Source organism: Cricetulus griseus, chromosome X (assembly GCF_003668045.3).
Source record: "Cricetulus griseus strain 17A/GY chromosome X, alternate assembly CriGri-PICRH-1.0, whole genome shotgun sequence".
Taxonomy (NCBI): domain Eukaryota; kingdom Metazoa; phylum Chordata; class Mammalia; order Rodentia; family Cricetidae; genus Cricetulus; species Cricetulus griseus.
Window position 1 is genome coordinate 21092173 of NC_048604.1, and position 14871 is coordinate 21107043.

At 46.9% G+C, this 14871-nt stretch overlaps 1 protein-coding gene across 14 annotated transcripts in view; it reads right to left on the reverse strand.

The window, feature by feature from the left end:
* Positions 1-14871, reverse strand: part of Bcorl1 (BCL6 corepressor like 1) — a 64364-nt gene that overhangs the window by 33669 nt on the left and 15824 nt on the right. For 7 of the 14 annotated variants that reach the window (XM_035450079.1, XM_035450082.1, XM_027433484.2 and 4 more), the window contains 4 exons: positions 11791-12020; positions 11295-11424; positions 4969-5059; positions 1368-4706 (listed from right to left, as the gene is read on the reverse strand). In XM_035450079.1, the coding sequence (XP_035305970.1) occupies positions 1368-4706; positions 4969-5059; positions 11295-11380 (3516 nt within the window). In that variant the 5' untranslated portion in view covers positions 11381-11424; positions 11791-12020. The remainder of the gene's footprint in view (positions 1-1367; positions 4707-4968; positions 5060-11294; positions 11425-11790; positions 12021-14871) is intronic. The other 7 variants (XM_035450083.1, XM_027433480.2, XM_035450084.1 and 4 more) reach the window with 1 other exon arrangement.

A 14871-nucleotide genomic window follows, 5' to 3' on the forward strand; every position in this document is an offset into this window, starting at 1 on the left:
TGAGCTATGCTGTACAATTCACTTACTTACATGCACAATGCAATTGTTTTCAGTATAAACACAGAATTGTGTAACTATCACCATTGGTCTCATACAGGAACTTTCTCATCACCCTGAATAGAAACCCTACTCCTATTAATTGGTTACTCAACAAATCTCCTAGCCCCAGGCAACTATCAGGCTACTTTGTCTCTTATCAATTTGCCTGTTCTGGATATTTCATATCAACATCTCATTTAATCTTTCCAACAACCCTCTGAATAAGTACTACTATTTGTCTTATTTCAAAGATGACAGAATTGAGGGTAATAGAGATTAAGTTGCAAGCTTAATGTCACAGAGCTAGGAAGAACTGGGGCCAAAATGACCCTATCAAAAAGTTCCTTCCTTCCTTGGGCCCCAAACTGCCAAGGCCAGTGGTCCATTGTGGTGATATTTACGATTTAATAAAAAATTGCCTGGCAGTGGTGGCACATACCTTTAATCTCAGCACTTAGGAGGCAGAGGCAGGTGGATCTCTGTGAGTTTGAGGCCAGCCTGGTTTACAAAGCTACACAGAGAAACCCTGTCTCGAAAAATCAAAAAGAGAATGCCTGGAGGATCAAAAGGCAAAGGCAGCCACACTAGCCATACTAGCTATAGAAGCTGGGCAGTGCTGGCAGACTTTTTATCCTAGGATTCAGGAGACAAAGGCAGATGGATCTCTGAGAGTTCAAGGCCACCCAGGGTTACACATGATCGACTCAGTCTAAAAGAGAAAACAGCTCACACAAAAGGGATCTCACACACCTTTAAATAGCAGCTCTAGAAAGGTATATAAGATAGGAGCAGATATTCAGTCTGGGGCATTTTGGTCTCTAGCCACGTTCGGGCAATGAGTCTCCAGCCACATTGAAGGCAGGATTGCTTCAGCCTGGGTAGAGGTAAGAGTTACTGGCTTGGCTACTTTGCTTTTCTGACCTTCAGCTTGAACCCCAATATCTGTCTCTGGGTTTTTATTTTTCGTGTTACAGTCCATCATCTTTGAAGAATCAGGAAGAACTGTTCCTTGGGGAAAAGCCTGTGATTAAGTGATTTCCTTCACCAATACCTTCCTTCTGCTTCCCAACTTTATCGAGGACAATGGCTTCCCTGGCCCCAAGGATGAAATCATTTCCTACATCCTATGGAATGAGTTAGGCCCATTTCAGGTAAAAATACATACAGAGACCCCGAGTTAAAAGGGGAAAGCCTTTCATTCATCAGCTCTGTTCACACAGCCAGGCTGCTCAAGAACACGGTCTTGAGTGGGGAGGGAGGAGGTCAAACGCAGCAGACACCCACAAGTGAAGCAGACCCTCAGTTCTCAGCCATACAATGAAACCCACCTTGGATCCCAGGGAACTCCGGGCCATAGGTTTATCATGAGACTGTGGTGGGGGTGGGGGCGGTGGCTGCTGCGGCTGTGGCGGTGGCGGTGGCGGCGGCTGCTGCTGCTGCTGCTGCTGCTGCTGCTGCTGCTGCTGTGGTTCTTCCTCAATTTCCTTTTCTTTGTTACATTTCACTTTTTTGGGGGGCAGAGATTCTGTTTCTTCATCTGGTTGCCAACTGTTCTTGCAAGTAAAGACCCCAACACTTTCCCGTTTCACTCGAGGCTGCCCAGCTTTAGCCCGAGCTTCAGCCAGGCCCCTTTGGGGAACTGCTGGGAGACCATCAGCCTGGAAGCAGCTGGCTAAATTGAAGACCACATCACCATCCACTTTCTCCATTTTCACCCGCCCCAGATCCACCTGACTTCCAAGCTGCGAAAGGTCTGTGCTGGGGCCCCTCTTGCTGCTTGGAACCACATCTAAAACGAGTTCTTTAGAGTGGCTGTCGTGAGGTAGCAAAGGCAGCTCAGGCATCTTGCACAAGTTCTGGGGGGTGGCCAGGACCAGCTCATGGGACATATAGGTAGCTAGCACTTGGTTTTTAGGCTTTGTGTCTCCTGCCAGCTTCAGGCCACAGGCTGCCTGGGGGCCTTCCATCTTAGGACTACTATCAGAGCAGATGTGGCTCTCAGATTCATCAGGTCCCTGATTCACTCCAATGTCCCCACTGTTAGGCTGAACAGACAGCGCCAGGGTCCCTGTCTGAGGGCTGAGAGTCAAGAGGACAGGATTGACTTGTTCTTCATAAGGCTTGGCAGCAATTCGGCAAGTTTTGTTCTTTGTGACAGCATCCTGTTCTGGCGCAAAGGGGCCCCCAGGCCGTGGCTGCCCCTCAGGAAGTCCATGAACAGCTTCATTGGAGCCAAGAGATGACACACCAGAAAACTCAGAAACAATGCTGGTGGGCCTGATAGGCACCCCCTGACTGGGGGTTAGTTGCCCGGCACTGGAAATGCCAATGGAAAGCAAAGATGCTTGGTGGTATGGGGACCAGCCAACAGGCAGGACCTGGGTGCTAGTGGGTTTCCCATTGACGGAACACCGTGGGTACATATTTGTCAGCCCTGTAGATTTCCATAAAGACAGTTCCTTGGTTTGACACCCTGGCAGCCCAGGGGCAATGCGGGCTGGGGTATAACGGGATTTGACTGTGCTTTGCTGTCCCTCAGCACCAACCTGGCTGCCTTTCTTGCCACAAGTGGCACCAATGCTCTTAGGCTCTCCTTGATCAATGATGGAGATAGGCTCCTGCTTGGGGAGATGGCGAGGATCTCGGTTATGGCCCAGATTAGGGTCCTTGTTCAACAGCAGGGATGCAGGCACTGGGTTGGCCACTCCCACATATGTGCCAGGAATGGTGCTGATCAGAGCCGTTGAGTTTTTTACCCAGGTGCTTGGGTCTCCATTCCTCACCATCTCAGGAAAGATAACAAAAGGAGAAGAAGTAGAGCCCAGGCAGGAAGTGACATTGCTGCCGGCAGCCTGAGTTGTGCGCTGAGACCGAGACAGGACTGTGGAAAGGAGGGCCTTGCTGCTGGTGTGCACAGGGGTCAACACAGGCATGGGAGGTGTTTTACGCTGGTTCGGCAATGGAAGCTTCTGGCGGTTGGACTTGGAAGAGAGGTCAAGAGGCATCTCGCTGCACTCGGGTGGAGAGGCCATCTCTCTCTCCAGCTGTGGAGGTGACTTGAGAGGAGAGAAGGTAACAGAAGTCCCTTCTGTTTGTTGCTCTGTGCCACCTGGTATCTTGGAGGGGTGTGGTGGGACCGAGCTCCCACTGGGGGCTGGCAGCAAAGGCTGTGAAGTTGGAAGCACCTTGGCAGAAGCGGTGGTGAGGGAGGTATCTGCCAAAGGTCCAGGGACCCCATCAGGAGCAGGCTGGGTGTTGGCGCTGCTGGATGGGGAAGTACAGGAGAGCCTGTTCACCTCTAAAGAGACCAACTTCGAATCTGAAGCCAAAGGCCGGGCCACAGAAAATGCATATGGATAAGAGCGGAGCTCTGGGGAGGCCAACACACCTGGAAGACACCTATCCTGTAGGTAAGATGGCAGGACTGGGAGCGCGAGCGTGGAGGAGACTCCCAGGGTGGTTGGCAGTGTAGCCACACTGAGTGGCTGCCCACAACTTGGAGGTGGGATGTATACCAGCGGCTGGTTAGGGGTCAGCACTGTCCCTGGCTGAAAAGACAGGGGGACTTTTTGCATAGCTGGTGCCTGAGCTGCAGGGAAACACACTCGACTCAAACTGAAGGAGGCTGGAATGGGTGCTGAGGTGGGGATGGCAGCTGGTGTGGCAGCCGGCATGGGAGTGGGGGCTGGAGTAAAGATTGGGGCTGGGGTGGGTGCAGGCACCGGTGTAGGAGCAAAGGCAGGGATAAGGGTGGGGGTAGAAGGCGGGCCAGAGGATGGGGTTGGAGTGGGCATCGGCACAGATGGAGGGGCAGGAGCTGCTGGAGGCGTGGATGCTGGCATGGGAGCTAGAACTGGAGTTGGGACAGAAGCAAGGACCAAAGTGGGAGCTGAAGGAGGCCCAGGAGCTTGGATCAGGGCCAAGGGAGGTGCAGAAACAGAGACTGTGAGAGGAGTAGGAGCCGGAGCCGACAGTGGCGCTGGGACTGAGTGGGGAGCAGACGCCGGCACAGGCACCAAGACAGAGGCTGACACGGAGAGAGGGTTTGAATCAGAGATGAGAGTAGGCACCGAGGGCGGAGCTGGAGCTAGAGGAGGAGATGCAGCCGAAGCCGATGTGGCAACCTGGACTGGAACGAGTCCTGAGTGGGGCACTGGGGCTGGGACAGAAAGGGGAACTGGGAATGGATCGGGAACCGATGGGGTCACAGAGGCCGACCCAGGGGCAGGAGGGCAGATAGGTGTCGGCAGCTGACTGAAGTTCGTGGTAACTAGAGGCAGGGTTCCCTCCACAGGAACTCCAGTTCCCAGAGTTGCCAAAATGAAAGTGTTCTTCTCCCCAACACTGTGCCGAGAGTCCAAAGCCTTTACCCCGGCTGGCGAGCAGTCAATCTGTTTGCTCATTTGGGTGCTTAGGGGAGTCCAGGAGCAATTGGCCCTGCTATGGCTGGCCTCAGTGCTATCAGGAGTGGACAGCTTAAGTCCGTCTCCTGGGCTGCTCAGTGGCACCAGGAGGTCCTCAGCCTCTCCTGCATTCCCAACATAGTCCATTTTTGGCTGAGGATCATCAGGCTGATCTTCTGACCTGTGCCCAAGTTTTTCTGTTGTACTGCCATCTGGGTTTGCCCCCCGGGCATTGCTGCCGCTTCCAACTGCTGTGAGCTCCACCTGCAATGAAAGAACAGTATGCCCATCTTAGCAAGCTCCCCAGCTGGTCCAAGTATCCCGAGGCCTCTGAGAAGTAACTGCTGTTTCTTTCTGCAACTCAACCAACTACAAAGGACAGGGCACGTATGTACCAAGTTCTATCTCATCTAGAACAACTTCTGTCTTCTTGCTCCCATTCTCAGAATGGCCAAAGCAGCCACATGGATGGCCCCAGAAAACTCACCCTTTGATGGGCAGCATGTGACAGCACACAACTCCTTACCTTGGAAAAACTGCTGCTGACACAAAACTCCTGAGATCCAAAGTGCTGGCAGTCACCTGTCGTGGACTCCTCATCAGAAAGAGGTGCTCTTCTGGCAGGAAAGACACAACCAGAAAAGGGACATAAGGCTCAGACTTAGGCCACTGACATTTTCTCTAGAAGGTTCTGCCTGCCTGGCTTCCCACAAAACCCTCATGTCTCATTCCCATGGTGGCGGCAGGGGATAGCAGAGTATTAGGAGGCTCAAGGATGCCAAGCAGAGCCTCTGCACGCAACTTTGCAAGTTCTTGAATAGGACCCTTGTCTGAGCAGAATTTGGGGGTTACTTATTCTGCTTTCTAGTGTTCTCACAAAAAGTATGGATGACCCCACTTAGCACCTTTTCCTTTTCCCTGGAGCTTCCCGTTCAAGGTGAGCATTCAATCTAGTATATACAGGGCATCACTCAAACAGAGATAGATGTGGCCTGTAAGCCTCAAAGGCATGAAATTAGTTTTATTTTAAACCCCATTCAGGTCTAAATGGGAAGTGCCATAGTAGGGTAAATCTCCTCCAAAACAAATCACCATTCCCATTAAGTTTAAGTCAAGTCCAAATCTAAATCACCTGTTCGTCTGATGGGTGGGGCATGCCTGTAGTCCATACAGCTTCACATTTACCAACACATACAGCAACACTGATTTGAGGCTATCCGGTCACTGACACTAAGAGGCTCTTCAAAAATACTACATTTAGCCAAGCATTTGCCATGTGTTGGTAATTTGAATACTTAGGAAGTGGAGACCGGAAGATAAGGAATTCAAAGCTAGTTGGGCTACAGGAGACCCTGTCTCAAACATCAACAACAACAACAAAATGGAATGGATGTGGTGATGCACATCTTTTTAAATCCTGGTACTCAGGAGGCAGAGGCAGATGAATCTCTCTTAGTTCAAGGCCTGACTAGACTTTGGTCTACACAGGAATTTCAAGCCAGCAAGGATACATAGACCCAATCTTAATTAAAAAACAGCAAATCAAAATAATTCAACAACAACAACAAAAAATCAAACACTTCTTTCTCTCCAAAGGAACAGTTCTGGAACTCTACCTGGCTCCAGCTGGCACCTCCCCTTCTCCTAATACACAGGGAGGACCTCCCCTTCTCCTAATACACAGGGAGCACCTTCCCTTCAGCCTCTCTGTACCACCATATTCTCCCCTCAAAAGGGAGTTCCTCAAAGCCACAGACTCCACGTTCACATTGGTATGTGCCATAAGTAAAGGTTTAAGGCCAGGAAGCTGGGTCTCAAACAAGAAAAATGCAACTGTATCCTCCACTTGCTCAAAAAGAATTCTCTAAATTCAGGTAAGACTCTTATAAAAATGTTACATCTGACAAACAAATAAACAAAAGGATCAGACTGCTAAAGTTACAGGACAAACACCCACTCAAAGGTCAGTGCTGTAGTGCAGCAGGAACACACTGCCCCTGTACTGGGGAGCATATCAATAGGGCAGCCGCCTGGATGGCAGTGGCTGCAGGGGAGGGGGGGTGTCAAAGAACAAAGCTGCAGCAAGTTTTCTGGGTGGGCAAAGCATAGGACTGCTCTCCCTGCTCTTTGTTTGGGTTTGCCTGCCATCTTTGGAGCCCTGCCAGAGATCCAATAGAGGCCTTGAAGAAAAGTCAGCCCCTGCCTCACTAACCACTCTAGTCTAAGGGGTATTTGAGGTGCCTGCAGCCAACTCCAGCAAGGAGGAGTTACCTGAAAATAACTCCCCCCACTGACTGAAACAGGGACTCCCAAATTGTACTTGGGGCAAGAGAAGCAAAACTGGGGGGTCAAAGCAGACCTCTCTCCATCTTTTCGGTGCTCCAAAAGGGGCGAATCAAGAGGGAAAGGCTTGTCCCCTTTAAAAATCAGCTAGGGTGGCAGAAGTAGGAGGGCGCCACTGCTGGAAAAGGGCTGTTGGTAACAAACAGAATGACTGTGAGGCAAGGGCTTTGGAGGCAGTTGGGGGTCTTGAGGGAGGGGCGGGCCCCAAGGAAAGGGAAAACAGACTTCACCATCAACTCCCGAGAGACCAGAAAAGCAGGACCTCTATGTACCCAGCCTTGGGCTGAAGGAGCATGTTCCAACTAGAATCACCAGGGATGGCTTAGGGGGAGGGCTGTGGTGGTGTGGGGAAACAGCAGTCCCTCCCTCCAAACTCACATGGGAAGGCACTATTTGTTTACATTCTTCCCCTCCTGACCAGGCTCCCTCTCCATTTGGTGGGCTCTTCCTTGGGCAGAAATCCTGCTTCAAAGAAAAAGCTATGTTCTTGCAAGCCAGCAGTTACCAGGGAAGCCTAGAGCCAAGCTGAGAAAGTGGTGGTGGCAGCAGGAGCAGCCCTTTTGACCACTTCAGCCATACCTAAGCTTCAACACCAGCCCCCAAGCTCTGGGAAAAATGTGTGCAGTGATGTTTCAAATCCTCTGAGGGGGATGCAAAGCTGAACAAATATTTAAAAAAACGCTCCACTGAGAGCGGAGCCTGGGATCAGAAACGCAGTGGGGAGGGGGGCGGCGCTGGGTCAACCCAACAAGGTTATAGGGATATAGGTGAGAGGGAAAGCCAAAAGACTCCAATTAGGACAGGAAATCAGCCCGTTTCTTCCCACTAGAAAACAGCTGGTATGCTCAAGGCTTTGTTGAACTTAACCAAAACTGAGCCACCACCTCCCAGAGCTATTTTCCTAATTATTAAAGGCTAACACCTGGGCCTGTCACACTGGGCCTTTTCAGTTCCTATTGAGCCTGGGACAATGTCTAAGAGAAATATCCAACCTAGAATGCATGAGGCCAGTCCCTTACTCACCAGCCCCTGAGATTTTTTTCCTATTTGAAGTCCCACTGCTCCACCAGGACCCCTTTACTCCAGCCAAGGCCTTCCCCAAACACTCAAGGAAATATGGATATTGGCCTTGACCCCAATCTCCTAATCATCTCTCCAGCCTGGGTTCAGATGGCACAGTCCTCTGATATTCCCATGAAAATACATCATTCTTGCATCTAGACTCCATAGGAACTGTTCACACCACTCCATAGCACTCACCAGCAATGTACTACGATGTACTACCAGTTTGCTCTTGTATTGAATAAATACTTAATTAAATGCTAGAAGCAAGCAAGCCGATTTAGCTGGAAGTTTGACTAAAGCTGACCAACCACCTGGAACAGTCAAAAAGGCAATGCCTTCTGTTCTGTACTCCTCAAAGTATTTGATGAAGCTGGGCAGACTTCTACAACATAATTTTAAGTTTATCCCCAAATACAGCTTTATACCTCAAATTTGTAAGGTCTACAAGTTGGAAAGGATGGGGGAAGATGGTTTTTACATAGAGTAAATCTGGGCTTGGTGGCACATGCCTATAATCATAGTATATTGGAGGCTAAAACAAGAATACTTTCTACCGGTGCTACATAGCAAGACCCTGTTTCCAAAATGGGGGAGAGGTGGGGGCGGGGCTGGAGAGATGGCTCAGCAGTAAAGAGAACTTGCTACTCTTCAAAAGACCTGGGTTTGATTCCCAACACTCACATAGCAGCTCACAACCATTTGCAAGTCCATTTCTAGGGGATCTGATACCCTCTTTGGGTACCAGGCACACACATGGTGCACAGACATACATGCAGGCAAAACACCCATACACATAGAAAATGTATCTATATAGAGAGAAAAACATGTGTATTATATGTAATTGAGTGAGTACATACATATGTATGTATGTATGTATATATGTATGTATCTATCTATCTCCATGTATGTATGTATGTATGTATGTATGTATCTATCTATCTATCTATCTATCTATCTATCTATCTATCTATCTATCTCCAGGCATGGTTGCTCATACATGACATTTTAGCAGTTGGGCTGCTACAAGTTACAGGTCTACCTAGGCTATAATAGTAAGCTCTAGGTCAGCCTGAACAACAGAGAGAAGAGACAATGTCTCAAAAAAAAAGCAAGCACATAGGGTGAGATTGTATTTTGGCAATCAGCTGTAACATAGTCTAGACTGTGGTAAGAAGGTGACAAAGGGTGGATATCATCAGAAACGACAATACTTAAAAGGTCATCTTAACCACTGGGCACATTTGCTAATTTAGCATCCCAAGAAAGAGAAAATCGTATTTCACATCTACTTCTAACTCCCTTCTTGGCAAGGATATAGCAAAGACAGTGAACCAAGGTAACTTGTCCACTGTTTTTTTAATTTCTCAGGTTAGCATACAAAATGCCCTGTTTTACTGAGACAGAGTCTTACTTATATAGCTAAGGCTAGCCTAAAACTTGATAGGTAGCGCAGGCTGGTCTCAAATCCCCAGTCCTCCTGCCTTAACCTCCCAGTGTTGGGATTATAGATGTGAGTAACCACACCCAGCTTGTGCACTAGCCTCTTGAAAGCTCAGGTTCACAGCTCTAAATCAGCCTCAACTACTTTTAACTAGAACACAGCCTACCAGTGCATACTAACAAATCATGGCCACTACCTTGCTTTGCCAAAGATCATCTCTTAAAACCATCTGAGAATAGACCTCACACACAAAGGGAAACCCTTTTTCTTTCTGCTGTCTCCCAGAAGAATTTTCCTTTTATTTTCATTGGTTTTGGTTTTTGTATTCTAAAATTAAATTCCTTTTTTAAGTCCATCTGTAACGCATTCCTCAGTACAGAGACCATTAAGCTATCAGGTGCTAATGGATTAAGAAAATAAAAAGGTCTATTCTCCTACCTTAGTCTCAGACGAGTACATACTTCTCTAGTAAGGAATTAAAGAAAAAAATCATTAAAAACAAAGCATCCTTTTAATCCCAGCACTCAAGAGGCAGATGCAGGCAGATCTCTGTGAGTTCGAGGCCAGACTGGTCTATGGAGCGAGCTCCACGACAGCCTGGGATACACAAAGAAACCTTGTCTCAAAAAACAAAACAAAACAAAACAGCCCCCCCCCAAATACCACAAAAGCCAAACATGAACCTCATGGAGTAGTTCATTGGTAGAAACATGCTTTGCATTCATGAGGCTCAGTATTCCATACCTAGAGCCACAAAAACACATATAAAAGCAAAGATCACCATTCTTCCCTTCAAAATTATCAACATTACCTCTCCCAACACACAAATGTATTTTAGATTTACCCGAGAAACTCCAGATCTATTTTTTAGACCCATTTATCTATTTGGGGTGTAACGTGGCCCTGGTATACACATGTGGGGATCAGAGGACTTGTGGGACTCATTTTCTCCTTGTATCTAACAGGTTGTGGGGGTCAAACTCAGGCTGTCAGGCTTGTCAGCAAGCATCTTTACCCAGTAAACCTTCTCAACAGACCTAAACCAGGCTCTTTTTGTTTTCTTTTTGAAGACCCCAGATCTTAAACTGGGAGGAAAATGCTATTGTAATTCCTCTGACATATATGAATTTAAATAGTCAATAGATTCAAACACCAGCAAGCATGGCAGAACAATGCCTTGAAGTTAGAGGAGGTCTCATAACCACCACACAGAACAATTTGGCCAGGGATTATGAAAGGAAAATATAAACTCTGAAGGACAATTGGGTATCCCTAGTACGATGTGTAATTTTAAAAAGGCCTCTCTCGGTCAACCAAATATCCAAAAACTGAAACACATACACAAACCAAGCAGGCCTCACCAACATCTTCCTTTGATAAAGGTCTTCCTGACAAATTTTTGCTAGCTTCTTGAGGCAGGAAGTACTGGCCTCCAGAATTCTGATGACCAGTTCCCACCTTAAAGTTACATGATGAGGGGCTGGAGAGATAGATGGCTCAACAGTTAAGAGCACTGGCTGTTCAAGAGAACCGTGGGTTCAATTCCCATCAACCTCATGGCAACTAATAACTCCCTGTAACTCCAGTTTCAGGGAATCCGACATATTGACCCAGACATAGATACACGCAAAACACAACTGTACATGAAATATAAATAATAAAAATATATAAATATAAATATATATCTACATGACCAAACCAACTTTCTTCCAAGCCCTGAACAAGAATTGAAAAACTTACATGGAGTCTTGAGAACCCAACTTAGACATAAAAAATAGAAATGGCAAGCACCTGAGCATTTCTTTACTCCGCAATCTTACAGTTCTTAATCACTAGACAGATAGTACTAGGCAGCAAAGGTCATCTGATGGCCTCCTCATTTTCACTGGAACAGGGACAGTATGACAGGCAGGTGACTCCCATGATTGAGGCAAATCAGAAATAAACTTGTCCTACCCCCATCCTGTGATACAGCTTACTGGATGCCACCTTTGAAAACTAACCTCTCCTCGTTGATGCCACACATGCGAATCCGGTCAGAACTGGTCCAGTTGTGCACCCCGCTGTAGAGCGGTGCTGTAGAGATCATGACAGCCACTCCCTGCCAGATAGAATCTGCTGTGGCCACTCACCCTGTTGAAAAAGAATACCAAAAAATGAAAACTGAGAACAAGCACGGTTACTTTAACCAGCTTTTACACTGAAACATTTCAATTAAGGTAATCATGGCATCACAATGCTAAAGCGATCACTCTCACAAGCCAGCCTGCTATGGAAAATGAAGGTCCAAATAAGGAAAAGATCACACCAGCTTTCCAGTAATCCACATTTCAGGATGCAGATGAGGACAATGTCAGTCACCCTGAGTGATTTTTAAATTATCTTCAAAGACACATATGCTTGAATATTCAAGGAAATTCAGTTGTATGCAGTTGAGGGACAGTATGTTTTCCACATACATTTAGCCTAAGCAACCCCTGTTAGAGTCTGCATCCATACCTGAGCAGCAAGTGCAGTGAAAGATGACTGGGGGTCTTTTTCATAGTGTTCTTTAATCCTTGGATAGGGATGGATCTGAGTGACACAGCCAATTTAGGCTCTCCAGAGGAAGCACACACTTTGTTTATAAGCCTTTCAAAAGTACTCTGCTCTGCTTCCAAGTTGGTCACAATGCATGTATGTAAGGTGTAGAAAGCTCCCTCCAAATTAGGTGCAATATTTCTTGTACTCTGGCCAAAACAAATGAACAAAAACAAGCCTGCATCAAGAACCATGCATTTCTGTCCTTGTCCTTTCCTATTAGTCTGTCTGCCCTGTCGTGGCTTATGAACCCTTTCATGAGCCAATGTCTACTTTTTGCTATTGAAGACCACTGCACAGTCATTTCATCTTTGACAGAAAAAGGGCATCGAGGAAAATAGCTTTATCCAGTGAGCCTGTTTTGCTAACCTATTAGCTAAAATCATCATTCACCAAAGTTCAACTGAACAGAGCCCTATGGTGATCAGAATTTTCTGCTGTTGTCTGTGCTCCAAAGAAGTCACAGTAATGCACAGTCACATCAGAGATTTGCTCCATTTATCCTCTTTTCAATTTTCACAAATTGTTCATATTCAACATAATTCACTTACTCATTCAACAAACATTTGTCCTAGGTATTAGGGGTTCAACAACTAATAAAACCTGACAAAATTCATAGCGGCCGAGTGCTTACATTCTAGAGGGCTGGTGACAAGAAGGACAATAAGCATACTAAACTGTTCTGTCATAGTACATCCCAAGCTACACAATGCAGACTCAGGAGCACGGGCACAATATCAGGGGGAGTAAGTGGAGGGCCTATGATTCATCATAGGGTGATGAACATAGGCCTCACCAAAAGGAAAACACTTCAACAACCTAATGGGTATGAAGGAGTGAACAAGCCAAGTTCTTAAAGCGGGAGCAGGCTGCCTGTTCAGAGCAATGAAGAGCCAAGAGGCTATCATGGTTGGATTCACAGAAGGTGGTAAGGAAAGAACTCTGGAAATGTATCTGCCCATTGTTCTCTTTGAATTCATCTTATCCCATCTCTGCACCAGCCAAGGGGTTCTGTTGTCCACACCCCTTGCCTTTACATTTCCCCTCCCCTGCTCAGTGTTAGCTGGCTTCTCTGTCTGTGGTCCTTCTGTTGTCCACCCCAGAAACCTGGCTGTTCATTGAAGATGAGCCTTCACCTTACCCCTTCCTTCTCTTCCTCTCTTCCTCCTTTCTTTTTTCTCCTTGTTCTCTCTTATCCTCTCCTTGCTCTGTCTTCACTCATTTTTCTGTGGTTCTCTCAGATGTCTTATGCCCCCTCCTTTTTTCTGACAACTCTCTGAGCACAGCCTTTTCCAATTTCCTTTCCTGCCTGTCTTCTCCCTCTCCCTTAATTTATCTCGTCCGCAGCGTTCCCCTGTTTCCTCCTCTGTCGCCTTCTTCATTCTGGGGTCTCTTTCTGGGTCTCTCCTTGGTGTGTATGGCAGCCTCTCCATCTCACTCAGCAGTCAAAATCTCAGCTCACCCCTAGATGTACTGGCGAGTCCTCCATCTATCTCGCTAATCCTGACCTCTCTCCATAGGCCTGGACCAGAATTTCCAGATGCCAGGAACCTGCTGTTAACTGGATGTCCACTAAGCCTCTCAAATCCAACATATCTCAAACTGGACTCATTATCTGTCCCCATAAATGTAGTCCCCAGAGCATTCGCCATGCCCAGTCACAGCATGCTTCCTTAGTCACTAGCACTACTGTCTTCTCACTTGACATTTCTCCGGTGAAATCAGGAGTCAAGTCTTGATAAAGCCATCCCCCTCCCTCTTTCTACCCCTCTTGCCGCTGCCCTGGTACAGACCTTCATCATCTCACCCCAGGAATATTATACTGGCCTCTTAACTGCTCTCTCGGCCTCCCATCGCTTGATTCCACAATCAATTCATCTTCTGAAATGCTGCTTCGATCAGACCTCCCTACTCTCGTCAAAAGCCATCAGAATCAAGCTAGCACTCAAGCCAGAATTCTTAGGACAGACAGCCTTCGGGGTCCCTCAGAACCTGGCCTCAAAACTCCTCTGCATGTTCCTCTTCTACATCCTGCCCTTTGCCTGCCGTCCTTGTCACCCCCAGCTCCTGACAATTCAGTTTCAGGACTCTGCTGCTTTTTCACTCTGAAATGCCCCCTGTGCCTCCTTGTCCCTCTTGCCTAGCTTAAACGCCATTGTGTCATTCCCCTGCCTCAGCCCAAGAACCGTTAGCTCCTCCCTTTCAGGTTCTCCTCAAACATTCCCTTCTGTCCTAGGTCCTACCACTGACTCTCAACTGCTGTGAGGCACCTGGGGACACGGCAAGTCTGTCTTTCCACTACAGTTACTAGAGCTAAGGAATAACATCCTTCTTTGCCTTTAGTTTCTCTCTAATACTTTACACATAGTAAGGACTCAGGAAATACATGTTACATGGGGCTGAATTGTAGATGAGAACTGAGGTAATGACCCTGAGAAATCACAAGAAGCAAAATAAACAAAAATGATAAAGTGGCTACTATGCCATACTACCAAAAAAATCCCATACATTCTCTATAGTACACCTTTCAAAAAAAATCCCACACATTCTCTATAGTACACCTTTCAAAACAATCCCATACATTCTCTAGAGTACACCTTTCAAAACAATCCCATAATTCTCTATAGTACACCTTTCAAGGCTGCTTGATTTTGCCTCAGTTCACTCTTTGTCCTATTTTGTATCTCTAAATTCCAAGTAGCTGGCAAGTATATAAACTCTGTCATGGTCCCATAAAGTCAGAATTGACCTCCTGCTCCCACCTTCCCCTCATTGTGGAAAAACCAGTTTTACCATCCTATTCCTTTACTCCATATACATTCATGATTTTTGACTTTTTCTTTACACTGGCTATAGCATGTCTAGCTTTCTCATTAATTAAGAAAAATGAAATCCTTAATATGTGTTCATTTTTCAATCTGTATAGTCATAATGCTTCACCTTTCTCTGAAGGTTATTATTTTTTTTGGGGGGAGGTCTAGGGTTTCTCTACAGTTTTGC